Here is a 23,683-nt window from a genome sequence, read left to right on the forward strand (position 1 = left end):
TTTTCTTTTTCTTCAACCCATCCACCTGCAACAATTCCGATAGGCTTCCAATTCCTCCTTCTACAAGAGAGATGGGTGCTCAGTTTCTACCTTTTCTACCTCAGAACATAACAGCTCTTTGTCATGCATTTTGACATACGTGTGTATGTCAGGTCTGGAAGCTGTTGGGTGTTGGTAAGAGCCCCCGACTTTGGAATCAGACATGCTGGGTAGCCTTGGATGTGCTCTTTTATTTCTCTCAGCCTCAGATTCCACACTTGTAGAAAAGGAATCATTCCCATCTCGCAGTGGATTTGTCAGAACTGATATGTTAATATCGACAGGACCCTGGGTGGAGGATTTTTATTCTGTCAATTGTAATTTCCTAAAGAAAAAAAGGCAGGGGCAGAGGGCAAAAATAAAAATGTATATTGTTTTCTGATGGCCACAGCCCTTCATGAGAGAAAGCTAATTCCTTGAACTGGACTGTGTAAGAAACCATACAGAAAACGAGTTCTTTAACTTTCTCTCTCTCTGAACTATCTGACGAAACATTTGTGGTGGGTTTTTGTCGACTCCTCTTCATTTCCTTCCTGAATTAGGGATGCCTTACAAGACAAAAATCTTGAGGTAAAAAGGCTCTTTCATATCCGACAGCATCTATATCTGGGTAATGGTGAGAGAGAGAAATGCATTTCCATTAGGAAGCACAGCCACAGTGGAACTAAAATCATGGGTAGACTAAACACACGAACACAGAGAGCCTTCTCCCATCAATCAGCTTTGATTGTTATGAAGCCATAGTTACCATGAGGTGCATCTGAACACTCCCAGAGCCTGCTTGCCATGGAGAAAGTGCCTGTCTTTCATAGCCCATTTCCGTCCCAACCTTAGTTGATGACTTCGGGAATAGGTTGAGCTTTTCAGTTGGAGACCGTGAAATCACAAATGACTTGAACCCAAATGCTCCCTGTTTGCACGGGCTCACCAACATGCCTTTGCACAAATGGGGTATCATGTTTAGGTAGCAACTACATAATCCTGAAAGGGACTCCTATTTTCTGGAAGCCTTTTCTGGATCCCCCAACCTACCTTGACCCAGAACACCCCCCTTTGGTGCTGCCATAGCCTCCCACACATAATGTCCAGCTGTGCCACGTTCTGATTGTTGCTTGTCTGCATATGAGCTCCCCAAGGTCAGAGACCATGCCTTCTATCCACATTCCCAGCATCTAGGTCTGAAGAAACACCTTCTTAATGAATTAATCACTATTTGGCAAATAACAGCCAGGTATGCGAGAAAAATAGGCAAAATCAATCACAGATGAAATCAACAAATATTTACTGAACACCATAAGCCAGGTGCTGTGCTAGTAAGCTTCATTTGTAAGACCCAGTATTTACCATGAAAGAGTCTTTATAACTAGATGAAGAAAACAAGATATTGACACATGAAGGTAAATGGTAATAAAAGATGTAAATAATAGTTAAGACAACAATAAAAGAAAGTTGGGGTCTAGAATACACAGGTTTCTCCAGTTACACGAGTGGCCATAGATATGGGGATGTGCGAGGTGGGGCATAAAACTCAGACAAGCACAGGTGGCTAGCCTGGGAAAGGGAGTCTGCATGCTAATGGCAGTGTCAATTCCAAGTAGCTTCATTCCTGAAGGAGAAAATTCACATGGCCAGTGGCAATTCTAAGTGTGTCATGGAACTGGTTTGTTTTTTAATTTACTCTATGAAATGGTTTTCTCTAATGGCATGCCATTGACGAAATGCACCGTAATGTCTCCATCCATCACCTCCAAATGCTTTTGCATGCATCAGTTGTTGACTTGTTTTCTCCCATTCAGCACATAAATGAGAGGAATGATTTATCCAAGGCCACCATTACTCTTATGTGGAACCCAAAATAGCTCTCTGGAGAAATACTGCCCTGAGCACTTATTTCTTTGTGCATCTCTCAACTTGTATTGAAGGGTGACTTTGGTCTGGGCTATAATGGTATCCTCCTGACCAGTGTTTCCTGGGAAGCTAGGCCAGGTCTCCATGGTGGTATATAACTCCTGGATGCAAGTCCTTGTATTCTTCTGGGTATGGCTACTAGGGTTGGATGATGGGAAATGAAAACTAGGGCTTTGGCTTTTGGCTATGAGTGGGCATTTGAACAAGCAATGAGATTCCCTCATGAGCTCTCTGGAACTCACAACAGGAAGAGAAAGGGTATTACGGGTATTACATATCTGAGTGCATTTTCTTTTCCTTTTTTAATTCATCTCACTTCCTTGAACTCCATCTCCCCATGCTGAAGACATATAGCCCCTTCTTCCTCTGAGTTTTGCATAGTAGTAGATCAGAAATGGAAAATAAATAGGAACATCAAGGTAATTCTTACCAGCTGAAGATTCCTTGAGAGAAGCCAAAGTATGGCATCTTTAAGTAGGATTTACTACTGTCTCAAATAACAGAAGGGGCCACTCCACATAGCTTTTGTCTCATTAGACGATGGTGATAATGAAGACAAAAGGTTTGAAGCATCAAATGGCATAGAGATCCTGGGACATTAAACACAGTATTCCTCTCTGTAGCATTAATAAATTGTGATGAGGTTTGAAATACTATATTTACCTTCTTAGTTCTTGTTTCAAACAGCTGAAACATGTAATTTGGAAGGTTTCACTTGAGAAAATTTATTGAAATCAATTCTGTAGGAACAAGAAAAATAACAATACTCATCATACATTGTTTCTGCATTAAAGTATTTTTGGTGAATGTATGTGTGTATCTACCTCAGTGATGCTATGTCTAATATATTAATTCTTTCCTGTGACTGGCTATATTTCTGAGTACCAGGGAAATTGAAATAAGGTGTACAAAGGATAACAACTTCCTACATTGTTTTCTTTTTCCTTTTTTTTTTTTTTTTTTGAGACGGAGTCTCGCTCTGTTGCCCAGGCTGGAGTGCAGTGGCGCAATCTCGGCTCACGGCAAGCTCCACCTCCCGGGTTCACGCCATTCTCCTGCCTCAGCCTCACGAGTAGCTGGGACTACAGCTGCCGGCCACCATGCCCAGCTATTTTTTTTTTTGTATTTTTAGTAGAGACGAGGTTTCACCATGTTAGCCAGGATGGTCTCGATCTCCTGACCTTGTGATCTGCCTGCCTCAGCCTCCCAAAGTGCTGGGATTACAGGCATGAGCCACTGTGCCCGGCCTACATTGTTTTCTAATGGGCTGAATAACCAAAATTAAAAATCCAGAGCTAATCGTAAGTTGCAGTGGAAGCAACATATTGGTTTCACATCTTATGAATGGAATCTGTGTTCTGAGATTCAGAAACTGTGGTAAGTTGGCATTATACTTCTCACATTTTTATTTAATAGGTCATTTTCCCAAAGAAGTGAGATATCCATGAGTACAGCATCCAGGAATAACAATAAAATGTGTTTGAGTTCAGAGATTATGCAAAGAAGTTTACTTAATAAAAAGCTAAGTTGGGGGTGGGAGAATAGGAATAGGAAGGAGAAAATGGCCCTGACCCAAAACTGAATGAACTTTTAGATTTCCCAGGTCAATATGTATGACTTCTGTACATCTTTTGATCACTATCTTTCTCAAAATTATAAATTAATAGATTTGTCTCTCTGATCTCAGGACAGGTGAGTAGCCTGGTTATTTTATTAATATGAGGTCTGCTGGCTTTTATGGGGGACCAGGAGAGCTGGACTTCTCATCACAACCTGTCTGTGATGGGCTTTTCCAACACAATGGCACATAAGAGACTTTTGTGAGGATGTTGTTCTCAAAGAAGACTTTTCTCAAGAAATAAATCACGTATCTCCAGCGAAGGGACAATATGCAGGTTATTCTGGTTATACTTGTGGATTCAGCAGTATCCAATTTATTGATATGAATATTTATATCCACGCCAGTAGCGCTGCAGTTGTTCATAGTATTTGCAGTGAATAGCTTGGCTGGGATGCTGAGGACATCACCCACTGTTTTTAAAGCTCAGCATTCTCAAAGCTATTTAAAGAACCCCTTCATCACCACCACTTTGGACCAATGTTAAAAGCAATTCAGTAGAGACATTCTCCTTTCATAACCCCCCAAATAATTATTGCTGACCTAGAGGCAATTCTGAAAGGAGGTATACGTTAACCCTTCTAAAAATCTTATGTAGGCTGGGTGCGGTGGCTCATGTCTGTAATCCCAGCACTTTGGAGGTCGAGGCAGGTGGATCACAAGGTCAGGAGATCGAGACCATCCTGGCTAACATGGTGAAACCCCGTCTCTACCAAAAAAAAAAAAAAAAAAAAAATTAGCTGGGCATTGGGGCGGGTGCCTGTAGTCCCAGCTACTCAGGAGGCTGAGGCAGGAGAATGGTGTGAACCTGAGAGATGGAGCTTGCAGTGAGCTGAGATCATGCCACTGCACTCCAGCCTGGGTGCTGGGTGACAGAGCGAGACTCCGTCTCAAAAAAAAAAAAAAAAAAAATCTTATGTAGTTCCCTTTCATCAGAAAATTTTGAAAAATTACAATTGACTTTCTTTCAGTTGAATCTATGGATATAGTTCCTTTAGTTTGTAAGAAAATGCTTCTGCTACCCACAGAAAGGTAAAAATATTCGGTTTTAGCCCTATTCTAGGGATGAGGCTTGGAATTGCGACGGCACACCCAGTACATATCTTTTCATGTGCTTTTAGTGTCAGTGATTTGCATTTAAAGGAAGTTAGATTGAGGTCAGCACTGGACATCTGTATCTTCACAGCCATGCAACAGGTAAATGATATCATAAGGCCCTCCTGTGCTGGGCACTTTACTTAGCATAAGATTCAGTCCAGAGTTAGGCCAAAGAGAGAACCCAACCAAAGCCTTAACTACTAGCCTTAACCACAGCACCAGGGCAAATGAGCCTGTTTCTTTCCAAGTGATGGGAATGAAAATCAGTGGTGCTGTTCTGTTTTCTCCACCTGCTGTCCTATAACACACAGTCACAATCTTCTCTACTGATTTTTCGAAAACAAAACTATTTTTATAACACTTTTTGGGGGACATGATATGTATAAACAGGAAAAAGGTATCAGTAAATTCATTTATAAATGTTTAGCCAGGCACAGTGGTTCACACCTGTAATCCCAACACTGTGGGAAGCTGAGGCAGGAAGATCACTTGAGCTCAGGAATTCTAGACCAGCCTGGGCAACCTGGCAAGACCTTGTCTCTACTAAAAATCAAAAAGATCAGCTGTGGGTCGTGGCATGCACCTGTGGTCCCAGCTACTCAGGAGGCTGAGGCAAGAAGATTGAAGATTGCTTGAGCCTGGTAGGTTGAGGCTGCAGTGAGCCATGATTTTGCCACTGCACTCCTGGCTGGGTGACAGAGCAAGATGCTATATCTTAAAAAAAAAAAAAAAAAAAAAAAAAAAAAAAAAAAAAAAAAAAAAAAAAGAATGTTTGATGATATGTATTGGAAAAAGAAATGAATGGTAATAATTGATCTTGAATGATGTAGTTTGGAGTACATGTCTATAAGCCACAGAAGTCTGGCTAATGTTAAATTTTGGGAATTAAAGTTTCAGTCCTTTTAAACTTTTCACTCTTTGGATGATGTCTCATGACAGGTTAATGAGTGCATGCTCTAGTCTTCAAAGATTTAGGACATGTCTGGCTAATATTAACACTGACATCTGCAAAGTAATATTGGAATGGACACCCAAATAATAAAGAATGGCTAGGGCCTTGATCATCCTAAAGCTTTGGACACTTCCCAGACTTTCCTACAGTTTTAGGGTATTTTCCTTTTCATTCCATTAAGGCACTTAAAATACTCTCCATAGGGCCAGGTGCAGTGGTTCACATTTGTAATCCCGAAGCTTTGGGAGGCAGGAGTGAGAGGATTGCTTGAGGCCAGGAGTTCAAGACCAGCCTGGGCAACATAGCAAAACCCCCATCTCTAAAAAAATATATATTTTTTTATTAGCTGCGTGTGGTGGCAGGCACCTGTAGTCCTAGCTACTCAGGAGGCTGATCGGGAGGCTGATGCAGGAGCTTGAGGTTACAGTGAATGGTGATTGTGCCACTCTACTCTAGCCTGGATGACAGAGCAAGATCCTATCTCTAAGAAATTAAAAAGTAATACGCTGTATAACCCTGATCTCTCGACTGCTATAAAATCTTTCTTGCATCTAAAAAAAAGTTAAAAATACATAAATAAACTCTCCACAAATACTTATCTCTAAATACAGTGAAAGATATTACTACAAGCTTAATACTTTAAATGTTTCTCTAATACAGTGTTGAGGTTTCGGTCTGTCTTTGTTGTCAGACTGGTATTTTTTAAAAAAGTATATATGCATACAAACATGTTAAAAAGTTTAAATATGTACATATCCTTGTAATATATATATTTTCTCCCAATATGTTTTATCTATTCTGTTTAAACAAAATCTGAAAGGTTAGAGTTTATGACCATAATTTGGTATCCGCAATTTATAAACTTTAGCTGGTAATTCAACCTATTTCTATGAATTTATTTACTGAGACTCTACATGAATGAGGTCTTTGCTACAAACGAAACCTTTCTAATCTTCACCCATTGTCCATTTACACATGAGTAAATATGTTAATCTGTTCATAAAAGGATAAAATAATTCTGAAGATAAATGCAAAATGACTTTTACAAAGACACAAAACAGTACATTACGTTCTACTCTGTGTGATGCCTGCCAACATTCCAGAGGACAGAGAATTGATAAAATACCAATTTAAAGGATTAGAAGAAATGATTTCTCGAATCAAGAATTCCATTTCTCTGTGATGGGAGTCTTAATTCTGGAGGAAAGGAGAAACATATTTTTTTTTCTTACCTTTGTAATTTGGCAATTCTTAGGCTAATAAATTAGAGTAAGTGGTTTGTCTGAGACATGGAGAAAATTGGATGCAGCGTGAAACATTAACAACAATGTTAATGAGAAAACGGTTGGCTTATAAGTCCTGTGCTTGAATTTAGTATGCAGGATGATTAGGTCTTCACAATGTTGTTTATTAAAAAAAAAAGTATTGGATCTTTTTTTAATGTTTCCATATCCTGCCAAGGTCAAAAAGGACAATATCTGTTTTGTTACATTATGTTTTCATGTAATGGTGGTTGGTTTAATGAAATTGTTGTAGAAGACCTGGCCGCCAGGGTATATCAGACTTGTGTGTGTCACTTTTGGAGCATCTTTCACAAACAATTAGCTCTTTATAAGACGTACGATCGTCCTCACATTCATCACGTGTGTCCCATGCCTCTCAAATAAAAAACCTTTATAACCATTATTGTCAACCAAAATTAACCTGGGCCCAACTGAAGAGAAGGAAGTCAAGTCTTTAGTTTTTGGTTGGCCAGTTAACTCTTTCAAGTCTGATACATACCATTTCATGCTCCTTACTGGATGGACTTTGGCATATTTGTACTTCCAAAGAGTTTTTTTCTGATATTAAGGAAAGTTTAAGAGCTTTCTCTTGGCTGGGTGATGTTTGATTGCAAGGAACTAAAACTTACTCCAATTTGATCAATAAAAGAGAGGTTTGTTATAGGATACAGACATAATAAATTTCAAGAAACAAGAAGCCCAGAGAGGGAAAGAACCAAGAATCTTCAGGCACCTTAGTAGCCTTATGTAATCTCAGTAGTTGTTCAGGGACCTTCTATCTGATTTTTAGTAAAAAAGTCATCTGACCATCTGATCAGCTTTCTTCTAGTGAATGAATGGTACCCCCAGGTCATGTGTTCACCCCTGATCTAATTAACAGTAGCCCCAGTCATGTAAGATCTAAAGCTACCCCTTTATGGGAATGAGTCGGGTAGGTAGAGTTTGGGTCAGAGTAGTGTGTTAATGAGGACAAGTTTTGAGGGTGAATCTCATAAACATTATTCATTATTCTTATCCACAGTCCCAAACAATTTCAGCCCTATCACTTAGTAACTCATTAGCATGACTGTGGAAATTGGCTGAAAGAATATGAGTGAAATGAGGCAAATCTAACTCTGCTATGGAAGAAAAAAGGTTTTAATAATTCATAGCCCTTGAGGTACTGATAGGAATCATTAGTACCATGTTTATCTGCAAGGATAATGACTTAATACCAAATCTCCATCCCAGTTTCTTTTGTTTCCTACAAATTGGAGAAATGAATTGGTCAAAGTCAAGGAAGGAATTGGTCAAGCTAAGCTAAGAGATCTTGCAAGATGTTTGGTCTACATTAAAGACCCATAATAGACTGATTTTTAATTACTTGGTTAAGTCAGTTCACAGGGTACATGGTTGAAAAAAATAAACCTGAGATGATGATAATGGTGGTAAACAGCTTTCATTTTTAGTATCATATTTTTAACACGAGATTTGTTAAAACAGCAGGACAAGACTCTACTGCCCACTAGCTAGTGAGGTGTTTATTGATCAAATTACTTAATCTCTTTGAGTCTCTGTTTCTTCATCATTAAAATGGGAGTGATAAGTGTACTGATCTTACAGGATTGTTGAAGTCAGTGAGAAAACGAATGTAAATTGCTTAGCATGGTACCTGACACATGTGAGCTACTACTCTCAAGCATTTATATAGACCTTTTATGAATGTCAGTGGTTGTTTTATGACTTATCTTCCTTGAATCTCAGAACAATCCCATGAACTTAGAGCAGTCAGTGAAACAGTTAAGACAAAGTTATAGTTTGTATCGCCAAAATTAGGTAATTGAGTCCTAATGATGACGAAGTCAACGAATATCAGCCACATGTAACAGCAAAATAAATACATTATTGAATATGTAAGAACTACAGTATGCTTACCACCTGTGTACTCCATATGAAAGTTACTAGAGGAGATGCTCCAGAAAACTTATAGCAAGATCCAAAGTGAAGAACAAACTAGCATACAAGAAATAGTGGCTGATAAGTATGACTCAGAAAATGGAAAAGAAGGTAGAAAAGGAAGAGGATCCATTTGAGAAACTTAGAAATTTCTCTTTTAAGAGTTTAACTTCTATACTTCTCTTAATTACATTAGTTTATTTTATAGTAAATAATATTTTATGACTCACAACCCACAATATTGTTGGTTTTTAATATTACAATTTACATACAAAGCACTAAAACTGAATTACACTTACAGAACAGAATATAAGCCTTGAAAATGTGACAATAACAATATACCTAACAAAAATTAGGGATGACATATAGGAATAAAGAAGAGAGATAGAAGATTGAGCATATTAGTGGTCTTGTCTTTCTTTGCAGGGAAAAACTAGTTACTACCTAATTTGATATATCCAGAAATTGAGGCATAAACATACCGTGTAAATTTTAATTGCTGCTAAAGTAGTTGCCCCAGGATTGGGACAAGAAATGGAAGAATTTTACTTTTCCTTCCTATTTTTCTACACTTTTTGAATTCTAGTTTGCATGTGTATGCATTACTATTTTAATTTTTAAAAATAAACCGAAAAAAGAGCATTCAAACTCATGGTTCGAATGGAGATAATTCTATTCAGGCACCTAAATTGAAATTATAGGAAAAAAAGAGTCAAGCTGATCAGATGTAGGAAGGTGTGACTATGAGCTTGCAAGTAAACCTGGACTTTCCTTCATTAAATTTGGTTTCCTTCTCTTTCTCCTTGTTTCATTGAGCTGAAATATGGAATTAGAAGGCACATATTCCAGAACAGTTCTGCAACACAAACTACCGACAACTTTCAAGACTTCAGTGTATAGCAACCATAAAATGTATAGTTATGTCTAAGCATAAGAAATAAGCAGTCTAGAGGGTAAGAAATTTAAGAAAAACTGCAGGTATATACAGGCAGCTGCTAAAGGCTGGAGTGGGAATATTTTTAGCAGTGGATATTTGCTGCCATTGAATGCTTAAATCAGTGCAGGTGGGGCATTCAAAAGGCTTCTGAGGGGTCAAGTTGCTCCAGATATTTTGCAAGGTTATATTGTCCATGAATGAATGATTTTGCTTTATGTCCCTGCAAAGGGGAGTCAGAGGACAGTGTTCCTTTCTTAGTCCCCAAGGATGCTCATCTGTTGTGAATAGCAAAAGCCCAAGGTAGGATGATGGATCAGAGATCTGAAATCCAGAGCCTTGCTGGAATGTGTTGTCCTTAAAAGCAAGCATCTCAGTATGATAAATACGATCTCCTCAAGCCCGTTAGGGAATGGAAATTTAAGAACCAGTTAGGTCAAAGATCAGGAAATTTATGACGATTATCTGCGGTTACAGTGTAGAGTGTTTGAGGATGGTTTAAACCAAAGAGTCCAGTGCCTGTAAATCTTGAGAGTGATATTAATACCTCGGTGAACATGTGTGTACAACGTTTCTGAAAAGATTGATTGCAAAGGCCAGTTCCCAGGAAAGACAAGCAGGTAATTGGCATTTAATTAATGAGAATAAGTTATATTAAATTAAAGACTTATAATCCTTGATTATTTATCTTCCTGTAGCCAGTGTGACAATCTGCTCTTAGATTATTAACTCACCACTGTTTTTTTAAGAGGCCAAACTAAGCCGTCTATTCAGACTGTATAAATAGGAATATGTTTGCATCTCAACCATGGGAACAAAATATCCTTTGGGAACTCATGAGAGGCTTCTTTCTAATATAAATGATTTTTGAAAAATTGAATCCATGCAGAGCATCCAAGGTATTCTTAGGTCTACTCCATACCCCCAGAATCCAGAAGAGTTGACATGAACCATTGTGTAGTAGGAAGGTTGTGAACTTGAGGGTCAGCCTGACCTGACCTAGGATTGAGTCCTATCTCTGGCTTATATTAACTAAGTAGGCTTGGGTATGTTATTAAAATTCTCTGGGGTTCAGTTATCTTATCTTCAAAAATGAGAAAATAGTACTGACCTGAAATACATTATTTTAAAAACTAAATGATACTGTAAATCCCCATGGTCCATTAGCTATCACATAGGCAGTACTCAATAAAAGCTCATTTTTCTCTTCACATTCTCCTTCTCCTTTTGTAGCACAGGATGATAGTGGCTAGAAAAATGATTCAGAAACAAAGTTGGAGGCTTCATGCTACTTGAACAATTATGATAAATACACATTAATCAAGATACTATGGTACTGGTGAAGGGATAGACACATACTACAGTGGAGTAGAATAGAAATTCCAGAAATAAAGCCACACAAGTATGACGAATTGATTTTTGAAAAAGGTGCAAAGACAATTCAAAGAAGAAAGTCCAGTCTTTTAAAGAAATGGCATTGAACAATTTAACTTCACATGCAGAAAAAAGTAAGTTGTCTCAAAAGGGATTATCTAAATGTAAAGCATAAATCTAGAAAACAGGAGAAAATATTCATAACTTGGAATGAGGTAGAGTTCTTACATACGACACCAATAATACAATACCTGATAGAAAAAAATGTGTAAGTTGAGCTTCATTGAAATTTAAAACTTGCTCTGTCAAATATGCTATTTAAAAAATAAAAATACAAATTACAGAGTTGGAGAAAATATTTTCACATCACATATCAAACAAAGATCTTGTAGCTAGAATATATAAAGAAGTCTTAAAATTCAACCAAATTAAAAATGGGTAAAAAGTTGAATAAACACATTACCAGAGAGGATCTATGGATGGCAAATAAGCAAAAGAAAAGATTTTCGACTTTATTAGCTACTAAGAAAATGCAAATTAAAACCACAATGAGATAACATTACATCCCTATGAAAATGGCCATTTAAAAAAAAGCCTGATAATATCAAGTGCTGACAAGGATGCAGAGCAACTGGAATCCTCATGAATTACTTATAGAAATGAAAAATGGTACAGCCTCCTGGAACACAGCTTAGCAGTTTCTCATGAATTTAAAGATACATTTACAGGTGATCTAGCAATCTCACTTCTGAATATTTACCCTAGAGAGATGATGAATCATGTTCACTCAAAAACCTGCATACAAATGCTTATAGTATCTCTACTTATAATCACCAAAAACTGAAACAATCCAAATATCCTTCAGCAGATGAAGGGATAAACAAACAGTTACACATCCATAAAGTGGAATACTACTTGGTAATAAAAAGGAACAAACTATTGGTACACACAACAGCCTGGATGAATCGCAAAGACATAATGCTGAGTGAAAGAAGGCAGTCTCAAAAGATATGTTCCACTTGTATGATATTCTCAAGAAAACAAAACTATACCGATCAGTGGTTGCCAGGGGTTAGGATGGGGTCAAAGCATGACTACAAAAGAGCAGCATAGGGGAGTTTTTGGGGCTGACAAAATTGTTTTGTATCCCAATTGTGGTAGTGGCTACACAAATCTATACTGTGTTAAAATTCAGAACTGCACACCAAAAACAAGTCAAATTAACTGTACATTAACTTTAAAAACATGATAAAATTAAACATATTTTTAAAAATGATCCCACCAAGAAGCCATTCTAACTTATGATAAACAAGGCATAACACCCCAGAACTCTGGGACTCCTTAAATATAATTTGTTTATTATTTATTGAACAAGTGTTTATCGAGCACTACCTATGTGTCCACATTGTTTTAGGCACAGAGGATGAAGTTCTAAACATAACAAAAACTCCTGGGAGGTTACATTATAATAAATAATAACTATATACTATCTCAGATGGTATACATACTCTGGTAAGCAGGATAGGAAATTGCAGGAAGTTGTGCCAAACCATCCCTGGACAGAGCTGATTTGGTTTGAGATGAAGGGAAGGGACTTTTCTATGGAAAATCTCTTACCCAAGGCCAAGATGGAACTCTGGTCTGAAAATCCTATGAGTTGGAGGCATGCTTTAGGCCTGGATGATAAAGCCAAAGTCACCTAAAGACCACAGAGACTGTGTCCAGGATGTAGTGAGAGCAGAGATAGGGTTGTCTATTAGAGACTGTATCCAGGATGTAGTGAGAGCAGAGGTAGGGTTGTCTATTAGGAAGGACACAGAGGGTGGGACGCTGGCTGTGGGCTTCCAGTGATGTTATGAGTACCCAGCAGGTGTGGTGGAAAGGCAAGACTCTGACCCACATGACTCATAGTTAATTTGAGAAAGAGAAACAACTGTCAATGAGAGGTGATCTCCAGATTGGGCACAAATTGAAGGTTCCCAAATACAAGGAGTGAATGTTCAGGGAAGTAGTGGCTGGGAAGAACCCTAGGATGGAAAGAGGCCAGCAAGAGGAACAGAGGGAAGACTAGAACCAAGCTGACAAAATGCCAGGACCCAAGCATAGAAGGCAAGATACCGGATAAAGTGTTTGGAAAGAAGGTAGTGGACACACTTTGCCTTAAACCCTGAGCACAGTTTAAAATAGGCACTTCTTCCTCAGATATTGCTGCTTCCTTCCTCCTGGTTCAGTGACTGCTCCTTGAGTCTATCTTGGAGGTGAGCAAACCTTAAGTGGGGAGCATGAACACTCCCTCCCATCTGTCTATCCATTACTATCTCACGCTCCTGAGCTCCAGCTCAGGGAAATCCAAGGGAATCCGTCCCCTTTAAGAACCAGTGGCTTGCTGGGACTGGCTTCCTGCCAGGGTAGAAAAGTAGAGCAGGAGACATTTAAAGCCCTGTTTGAAAACTGTCATTCTTCCAACGACCTCAGATGGGGTGATTAATCAAGAAGCAATTCCGGAGAGAAGCCATCTTCTTTACCTGCTTAAATCTCCCAGGTTAAGTTGTATTTTAAGCCCTGGCTTATTTTTAGACAAGTTTGTTGCTGTTGCCTAACCCTATGTTAAAGTAATTATTGTCTGCGAAGGTCACACAGAGTTCAGTGGAACTGAAAAACTCACAGCCTTTAGTATTAATGGGGTGAGCAGCCTGTTCAGGGCCTTTTCCTTAAAGAGACAGACCGGTGAGAACAGTCAATAACGACAAAAAAGCATTTGACATTTCAAGAGAGAGAAGGCTTATTCTTTTTGTGGCTTCTGGCAAAGACCCCAAAATCAAACAAAGAAACCATTAGAGGGGAGTCAGTTGCTATCTTCTACATGCCAGTGCTCAAAAAATGTTGTTGAATTTGTTATTTGAACTCAAGTGGGAAGTTAGAAATTCAAAGCGGAAGGAAGAGAAATAGTAAAGTTTGAACACCTACCATACACCAGGTGCTTTACATAATTACCTTAATTCTCACATCTACTTCTTTGAAGTAGTTATATGTACTACTATTATATGTACCATTGCAGATGAGGAAACTGAGGCTTAGAGAGGTAATTTGCTCTGGATTACATACTTAGTAACTGGCAGAGCCAGGATTCGCGTCCAGGTTGATGTGACTAGAAAATGCAGACCCTTTTCATGTGACTTCCTGAATCACATTAATTTAAAGCCTAATGTTGGGGCAAGGTAACTGGGGAGGTTGAATTTTTCAATTTTTTTATTGATATTTGATTCTTATAAATATATATTATGAAATTCATTTCAAACAACACTTTTCAGTTTGGCTTCTATGTTGATTGGAAAATAATGAGAACTAATGGTTAAGACATAATAAATGCCAGACATTGAAGCAAAATGACGTGATCTTATTGAATCCACACATATACACATATGATTAAACATTTAGAAACATACACAATCATTCACAATCATTCCATTTTACAGAGAAGAAAATTGAGGCTTAGAGAATTCTTGTTCATATATCACAGACAATATGTGGTAGAGCCAGGATCCAAACCCAGGCATTTTTATGTGAGAGTCCACTGTCCTACCAACTGTTCCATTCAGAGACCATGGCTTCTCCTGCCTGCCCCACCAACTGATAAAGTTAGGTACCTGGCCCAGATGTCCTCAAGGAGGAACCTGAGGGCTGGTCTACAATCATGTCCAAAGTACAGAGTGTATGAGCAGTGCAAGACAAAGGCTGAAATGACCACACCAAAGAGCAGTTAGCCTTTGTCTTTTAGGCCATTCAGCAAAAAAGCTCCTGAGCTTCCCTCCAGAGGGAAGCCACTTTATAAAGGGAGTTGGGGCCCAAAGCCACTGGGCCTGCAGTTCAGAATCAATTCCCTAGCTTCTTTGAAGCCCCTAGACAGTTCCATCTCTTCACTTCTGGGATCTGCAATCCATCTGTGGCCTGGTTGTGGTACGTTGTTTAATGGCTGCAAATTTCTTCCATTCCAGGATCCAGGCCCCAGTGCACTATAATTTTGCCACTTCTCCTGTCGGGGACTAGAGTCTATTTCTCCACACCTTTGAATCTGGGCTGGTGGTGTGACTTGCTTTGATCAGTTCACTTCCACCTTCTTTGAATGCTGCCCTGAGACCACCATACAAAGAAACTGATCTCATTGACTAGAAGATAAGAGGCCCCATGGAAGAGAAGGGAGGTGCCTTAGCCAACAGGTAGCACCACTGCCAAACATGTGAGAGGGGCAGCCATCTCAACCTTTGGGCCCAGCTGACCTTGCAGCTGAATGCAGCTGCCAGGCAAAACTGGCACAGCAACCTTGGAGCCAAACCAAAGAATTCTAAAAGATATAACAATAAGTTGTTGTTTTAAGCCACTAGGTTTTGGGGTACTTTGTTACACAGCAAGGCTAACTGAAACAGTCTTTCTTTGAAGTTCAGAACAGCATAAGGGTGCACTCTTGGTTGACATACTTCAGCACCTACCACAGGGCAATCAATGGCAGTGATATATTCTCCAGACTCCAGCCTCCATTACCATAAACTCCTCCAGGGACCAAAGGATGGTTTCAGGGCTTTTTTATACTTTGGCCAACATAAGTGGACATCCAGACTATTAGGCTGTCAACATTTGAGGCCTAGAAAAAGTATTGTTAACTTTTCCTTAAAGAGACAGACCAGTGAGAACAGTCAATAAGGACAAAAATGCATTTGCCATTTCAAGAGAGTGGAGGCTTACTATTTTTGTGGCTTCTGGCAAAGACCCCAAAATCAGACAAAGAAACTTTTAGAGGGGAGTCAATCACTATCTTCTACATGCCCATGCCAGTGCTCAAAAAATGTTGTTGAATTGGTTATTTGAACTCAAGTGGGAAGTTAGAAATTCATATTTCTGGCATATTTCAAAAGAAAGCTGAGAATCAAAATTAGTAAATATCTAATTGAATGTCTGTGAAATGTAATAAATGCCAGTTAGATGCCTGCATTTCAACACTTGTATACTAAATATATTTAATGTGGACCGTTATTCTTGAATAGATGGTATAAGAGGCTTTTTTCCTAAAAGGCAGGTGATCTGGGGCCTATGAAGATATTGAGTAGCTGTGGGTATTTTGTGTGTTGATGGATTTGGGAACTCTGTGTATTTGGCCATTAACTTGTACTCTGATGCCCCAAATTATTGCTGTGTTATGTTATCTGGTCTTTAGGGAGAACATTGGCTGTGAGGTTCCAAAAACTAAGGGTTCCCTATCTACCCGAGTCAGTTTCTGAAAAGGCTAACACCTGCCTCAGCCTCTCAGAGACTCCTTGATCCAGAGTCAAGGCAACCAAATTGGGCAGAGTGACTATAGAAAAGTAACAATATATTTTCTAGAGAAGCAGAAGATTGTGGTGGCACAGTGTATGATAGGATACGTAAATGAAGCCATTCAGGATTATTAAATTTTTCATTGGTTAATTAAGAATTATTTTAAACCTAAATCCCACCTGAGGAAAGGAAGCAGGGAGTCCCTGAATTTCTGCCCATCAGAATAGTAACCACCAGCACACATTTTATGAAAACATAGAAGCAAAAGCTGGCATAGCAGCTTAGCAGGAGGACCACAAAGAATTCTTACTTCACATTAACCCTCAGTGAATAGACAATCCCCAGGGCATCATTTTCAAATATAAGGGTTGGTCACTTTTGCCTGAGTGGAGCTCTTAGTTTGGTTCTGTGGGTGACCACACACACTATGTTCCACCTCATATCCTACCTCTTGTAGTTGGGAATATACCCAACCTCAGTCAAGGCTCCCGAATTCAGTCTAAGCTGTCAAAAGGCTCTATTGGAGGAAGAGGTCAGCCTTCATCACTAGAGGCCACTAAACTCATGAATCACTTTTGCAAGGCAACTGCTTGGTGGAGGGGTCTTGTTAAAAGCCAAGATTGCTCTGAACTTAATCTAATACAGTTGGTCCTCTAGAGAGGTGCTGAGGAGTTGTTTATGAGAATGGGAAGGTAATCAAGACACCATCAGAGAGAGAACTGAATAATTTAGGTCGTGTTCATCTCTCTCTCTCTCCCTCTCTCTTTCTCTCTCTCCCCTTTAGTAAACCCTGTGAGCATCTCCAAGGCACTGAGGACAAAAGTATGTTCTCTGCCTTCAAAAACTTCCTGGTCTAGAGGAAACTGGCATAGACACAATTAATTGATGATCTGATGAATTAGCATTGTGTGAGCTACAATCCTGGCATGAATCAAGAACTAGAGAGGCACACAGGAAGGAAGGAAGATGCATTTCCTTGGTGAAGACAAAGAAGGCATGAGGAGGAGGGGACAGGGAAGCTCACCTGGTGGACAACAGGCAAGTTAGCGGAGGAGGGCTCTGCTGGAAGAGGAAACAGACTGGGAAGGTGGGGCCAGTGCCTAAAGGGCCACTGTAAGAAGGGGTTGTAGGAGAAAAGGAAAGACAGATCAGTCACTGATGAACTCCTCCACCCCAGGTCTGCAGACAGAGCTGATTCCTTCTCTAAGCCTCGGCATCCCCTACCGACAAACAGTCTCTCCTGCTCCTTCTCTCCCAAGTCCTCTAAATAGCTTCATGCCCAAACCACAGAGAGAATATTCTCAGGCCTAAGGCAGGCCTTCCCGGCACAGAATGTTTGGAGCCCTCTGTGGGAGAGTGGCTGGCCCCCTTAACTGTCCCCCTTCCCTCCGGGAGCCAAGGCGGGCACTGTGCACCTGCCCCTGAATTGTGTGCGGCAGTTGCCGGCCTGGAGCTGAGTGACACAGCAGGTGCCTCCAGCCTGAAGACAATTCCATATTTCAATGGAGCGTCGCCACCAAAGCTTATTATCTAGGGCAATAAAGTTTAGGATTAGGGGGATTCAGGATGATTGTGTGATTCTCCACAAAGCTTATCTTCTAATAGACCAGCTGCTTTATTAGGCCGCCCCCACCCGCACCAGGCCCTTCCCAAAGCATCCCAAGTCCCAGGCAGCCGAGGGGGGCCTTGAAGGCGGCAGTGGTAGACAGCTGGGGGTATCATATCACCCTCAGTCTCCATCTGCGAGTATTAAATTACAGGCGGCTTCCAGCTGGGCACACCCCAGCTCCCACCTTCCTCCCACAAAGCCAGCATCATCGTCAGGCATCTGCCAAGGACACGATGTGGTCGCCTCTCCCCTGCTGATCCCCACCGTTGAACTCTAAAAGGGCCAGGTCTGGGTATTTACTTGTTATTAGGGCTGTCACTGTCACAGTGTGGAATGCAGTGGAGTGGAGGCCTGGAGTTGGGGGGACCATGGAAATTTCTGTTGCAAATGGGGCTTTGCTGGGACTGTTCACTATAAACAAAAAAAGAAGATGGAATCATGCACCACAGAACCTCAAAGAAGCTGGCATGCTTACCAAGCTCCCACATATTTCTCCCAAAATGAAATTTATTAACCGTTGAGTGTTCTGGGGACCACCCCCACATGCTCCCTGATCCCATTGCTCAGTTCCTTTTCTGATAGGAGCAGAGCATGGGATGGTGTCCCTCCAACCTCATGTGGTCAGCAGCACTGAGGCCACTCTCGTTTCCTATCCCTCCCTGACAGTCTCCTTTATCCTCAGCCCCTGACAGACTATCTGTTCAGAGTAGGAATTTATCAATAAGTATTGATAAGCATGCTGAAAGGAATATGGGGGACTGGGAATATGCCTGAAACATAATGAATGTTTCAAAGAAATGAAACGTTCTGAAAATGGAATTTTCAAAGATTCTGACAAGCACACAGCATCTGCTTGTGGATTTTAGGAAAACTTAGTCGTAGAATTATTCAGAGTTCACATTTCAGCCATGGGGATGTTGTGTGCCTGTTGACAACAGAGGTCCCTGTACAAGTTTGTTTTTTACTGTGTCTGTGTGTCATTCACTAAAGAGAGAGTGTGGCTTAGATGCTCAGAGTAATTAATTGTAGTATTGAGATAATAGTGGCTTTGAAATGCAGCTGTGCTTATATACGTGCACGTTGTGCAGTTAGATGCTCCTGGGTTCATATCTGCTTCCATCACTACCAACTATGTGGCCTTGTTTTCTGATCTGCAAGCCATGGATTGTATTGGTTACTTTGCAGGACTGTGGTAAAGGTTAGGCATATATGAGGCAAGTGCAATGCCCAACATTTGGCAGATGCTTAATAAGTGTTGGCTATTATTATTATTACTACTACTACTATTGCTTTTGCTATTGCTATTGTGTGTGACCTATATAATAATCCTACTAATATGAGTGAAGGCAAGAATCATGGACTATGCATCTAGCATAATCAGGAGGGTTTGACTGTTGTGAATGAATTCAAGGGCAGGACAAGCAGTGACAAGAGTTACTGAAGTTCATCTGATCTGAGTTCTGTTCATTCATTTGTTTGGGATCCAAATTCTGAACCCCAACTCTGTGCTAGACACTGTTCTAGGTGCTGGGAAAACAGCAATGTGTTAGTCTGTTTTTGCTGCCATAAAGGAATCCCTGAGACTGGGTATTTTATAAAGAAAAGAGGTTTATTTAAATCACAGTTCTGCAAGCCTAACACCTGGTGGAAGCTGCCAAGGCTTACAGCTTATACCCTCTGAAGCAGCAGCCTAATCTATACCTTGAGCCAAGACTGGAATTGGAGCTGCCAGGATGCAGGAAGCAGTGTCCCAAGGATGTGCAGAGCAGTGGGGTCCTGAATGTGGCCCCCCAAACCATTCTTTTCTCCTAGGCCTCTGGGCCTGTGATGGGAGGGGTGGCCTTGAAAATCTTTGAAATGCCTTCAAGGCCTTTTTCCCATTGTCTTGGTTATTAGCACTTGGCTCCCCTTTAGCCATGCTAATTAGTCTAGCAAGTGGTTGCTCCACAGCCCGCTCATATTTCTCTCCTGAAAATGTTCTTTCCTTCTCCACCACACAACCAGTTTGTGAATTTTCCAAACTTTTATGCTCTGCTTCCCTTTTAATTATAAATTTCCCAGCCTCAGATATTCCTTTATAGTAATGCAAATGGACTAACAGAAGCAACGAATAAGAAGGGGTCCTGGCCCCTCTACAACTCATCTTCTATTGAGAAAGAAAGAAAGAAGAAAAAATGCAAATAAGTTAAAAAACTCAAATTTTGATAAACTCTATGAAGAAAATAATCAAGAAATGGGATAGAAGTTAGCTGGCATGGCAGGGTGGAGTGGGTGAGTGACATTAAGGGTGACTACAGAGAAACTTTCTGACAAAAAACCCGGTAAGTAAAGGTCTAAGTGATGTGGATGAGGCAGCCACAAGAATACCTGGGAGAAAAGTGTTCAGGCAGAGAATATAGCAGGTACAGAGCTTTTTGTATAAGAAGGCAGCAAAAAGGCCAGTATGGCCAGAGAATAGAGGAGGTAAGGAGAAAGATAGGGGATGAGGCAGGTGCTAACTCATCAACATCCTTGCAGGCCTTGATGAGAGTTAAGATTTCATTATAATTGCAATAAGAAGACAGTGGAAGCTTTTTTTGGGGGGTGGGGGTGGCGAATGACATGATTGGATTGATATGTTGGAAAAGCCCATCTGGCGAATGTGTTCAGTAACACTGCACTTGCATGAAGATCCCTCACAGCAGCAGACAACACAAATGCCCCCTCCCACCCATCATGAAAATTTGGAAAGCCAAGCCAATAGGAAACTGAAGCTACAAAGACCCAGCCCCTAGAAAGCAATATAAACAAGACCAGAAAAAGCATGTGTTGAGGACAAGTTTACAATGAAGTAAAACCATATTGACATTGATTGCATTCCCTACCTGCTTAGGAGTTTTGCTTTACCTAAACTAGTACCTTGGGAATCTGTAAAACTTACAATTTGAGAAAAGCAAGAGATGACACTTGATTATCCTTTGAATTGGCTTCCATGTCTGTGGCTGTTTTCCCTAAGTTCCTGTCCCTTACACACACGTTACAAAACTTTGTCTCAATTCTTTGCTTTTAAAGGATTTGACTTTAACAAATTCACATTGGGCACTTGCTTAGTAGGAAAGGAAATAATGACTCTCACCCCCTATGTTATAAAACTTTTAGGAGTATTATACACAGGCACATACAGGGCACACTGGTATGGCTTGTCATTTTGTAACAAATTCTGTCAGTTTGTGGTCTGGTGGAAAGCATATGGAAATAGTAATCAAGAAAGGTGAGATTTAGTTCTGGCTCTGCTTCTAACTAGCAATGCAAACTTGGACAAGAGATTTATTCTTTCAAGTCTCAGTTTCATCTTGTCATATGGACATAGAGTGATACTTCCTTTAAAAAGAACTTGGGTATCCTGACCAGGCGCGGTGGCTCATGCCTCCCAGCACTTTGGGAGGCCGAGGTGGGTGGATCACAAGGTCAGGAGATCGAGACCATCCTGGCCAACATGGTGAAACCCTGTTTCTACTAAAAATACAAAAATTAGTTGGGCGTGGTAGTCCCAGCTACTCGGGAGACTGAGGCAAGAGAATTGCTTGAACCCTGGAGGCAGAGGTTGCAGTGAGCCGAGGTCGTGCCACTGAACTCCAGCCTGGCGACAGAGTGAGACTCTGTCTAAAAAAGAAAAAAAAAAAAAAAAAAAGAAAAAAGAACTTGGGTATCCTAAACATGGTTGAGAATCAAATGCAATTAAAAAAAAATCCCCCTCAAAGACCAAACTAGATATTATTCAATCCACATTTTAAAATTTCCTAACAGTACTAATAGGAACGGTCCTCTCTCCATACCTGCTTTGTCATACTTTACACATGTTGCTAACAAACTTGGTTATTGATTCCTGAACTCACTACATAACATTACAGAGTAGAAGCAGATTCAAAGTGAGAAAGATTCTTGTGCACTAACATCAAGGAAATAAGATTACATGTCTCTGTGTATTGGGAGTGTCTTTGTTTTTTGTAATCAGCATGATATCTAGCATGTAATAGGCACTCAATGTAGATGTTTGCTGAAATAAAATTGATGCTATCAATTGTCATTTTTTTTAAGGCAGAAAACTCAAGGATTCAAATAGAATTAAATGAATGTCTAGGTCAGTTAGGGCAAGGGCAAAGAAACTGAAATGTCTTGTTTCCTAAAATCATCGTAGTAAAATACACAACCAAGTATTAATCTTGTACCCCAAAGAAATAGATTATGGACAATATGCTCTATTTTAAAAGGCAAGGAAGCCTTTTATATGTCTCAGCAATAAACTCATTTAGATTTTTAAAACGTGAACTGTCAATTATCCAGAAAATAGAGCTATCTAGAATAAATTATTGTTTATTTATACAGAAATATTTATTGATCACATACTCTACACTGGGAAAAACAGGCATGGCATAAACAGACAATATCCCTTGCCCTCATAAAATCCACATTCAATTGGTATAGTTAGAAACTAAGCAAATAAACATGGAAATGCATAAGAAATTTACCTCAGAATCTTGGTGACTGAGGGTGTCATTTAATAAAACCTCATTAAGTCCATCTGAGGAATAATTAGAAAATTAAATGTAAATGTGTTTCAAAGTTAAATGTACTCTAAAGATGTAAAGGTTTATTAAGTAATAAAATTTATAAAGAAAACTGTCAGTTACTCATGTTCTTCTGATTTACTATGTATCATTTGTGCAAAAGTAATTGCGGTTTTTGCCATTACACCAATTTGAAAAATAAAGTAAGTGAAAAAATCAAATTGCAGGAGTAGGTAGGATAGTATACATATATATAGTATGACTTCACTCTTGATTATGTATTGAACATCTCTTCAAGGGCTCTCACTTAAAAAAACACATATGATGTTTTATTTTATTTTATAAGGGACTTGTATTGCTATTGTAATTTAAGTGTTTCTAATGCAAAAAAATAGTCAATGGAATGTTCATGGGCCTCCATGTGTGTGTTCAGAAGAATCAGAATGTGTGTAAGGTGGCAGCCATTAAACATGAAAAGTCTGCTGTATCCAGCTTGGGTAATGAGGTAGAGAGAAAAATTCATCAAGATGAACTTGGAGATAATTCCTTTAGCACAGAAGGCAGAAACGTTAATTGATGGATGTGATGCCCACGCAGGACAACACATTTAGCTCCCGAACATGACAGCTTCAGTTGGCCAAAGTAAAAATAAAATGAAATGAAATGAAAGCCTCCTGAATTGAGGTATTGGGGAATAAGAGAGAGATGACTTTATTGGATACCAAACATCTATTTTTCATTCATACAAGAAGCTAAATCTAATTGGGAAATATCATAGTCATGATCCTTGGGACAAAAATCAGGACAGGATCTCCCTTTTCTCTTCCTTCCTTTGTATCTTTTAAAGACTATTATTATTAAGTAATTCAGGCCAGGCACAGTGGCTCATGCCTGTAATCGCAGTGCTTTGGGAGGTTGAGGCAGGAGGATTGCTTGAGGCCAGGAGTTCAAGACCAGCCTGGGCAACATAGTGAGAGCTCCTCTCTACAAAAAAAAAAAAAAAAAATTTGATAGCCAGGAGTGGTGGTACATGCCTTTAGTCCAAGCTACTTGGGAGGCTGAGGCAAGAGTATCGC

At 39.8% G+C, this 23,683-nt stretch overlaps 1 protein-coding gene across 2 annotated transcripts in view; it reads left to right on the forward strand.

The window, feature by feature from the left end:
• Window positions 1-22,377, forward strand: part of MPPED2 (metallophosphoesterase domain containing 2) — a 203,485-nt gene extending 181,108 nt beyond the window's left edge. For both annotated transcript variants that reach the window (XM_054438583.2, XM_054438584.2), the window contains exon 7: window positions 17,236-22,377. In XM_054438583.2, coding sequence (XP_054294558.2) covers window positions 17,236-17,333 — 98 coding nt within the window. In that variant the 3' untranslated portion in view covers window positions 17,334-22,377. The remainder of the gene's footprint in view (window positions 1-17,235) is intronic.
• Window positions 22,378-23,683: the final 1,306 nt, after the last annotated feature.

The sequence above is a fragment of the Pongo pygmaeus genome, chromosome 9 (assembly GCF_028885625.2).
Source record: "Pongo pygmaeus isolate AG05252 chromosome 9, NHGRI_mPonPyg2-v2.0_pri, whole genome shotgun sequence".
NCBI classification, from domain to species: domain Eukaryota; kingdom Metazoa; phylum Chordata; class Mammalia; order Primates; family Hominidae; genus Pongo; species Pongo pygmaeus.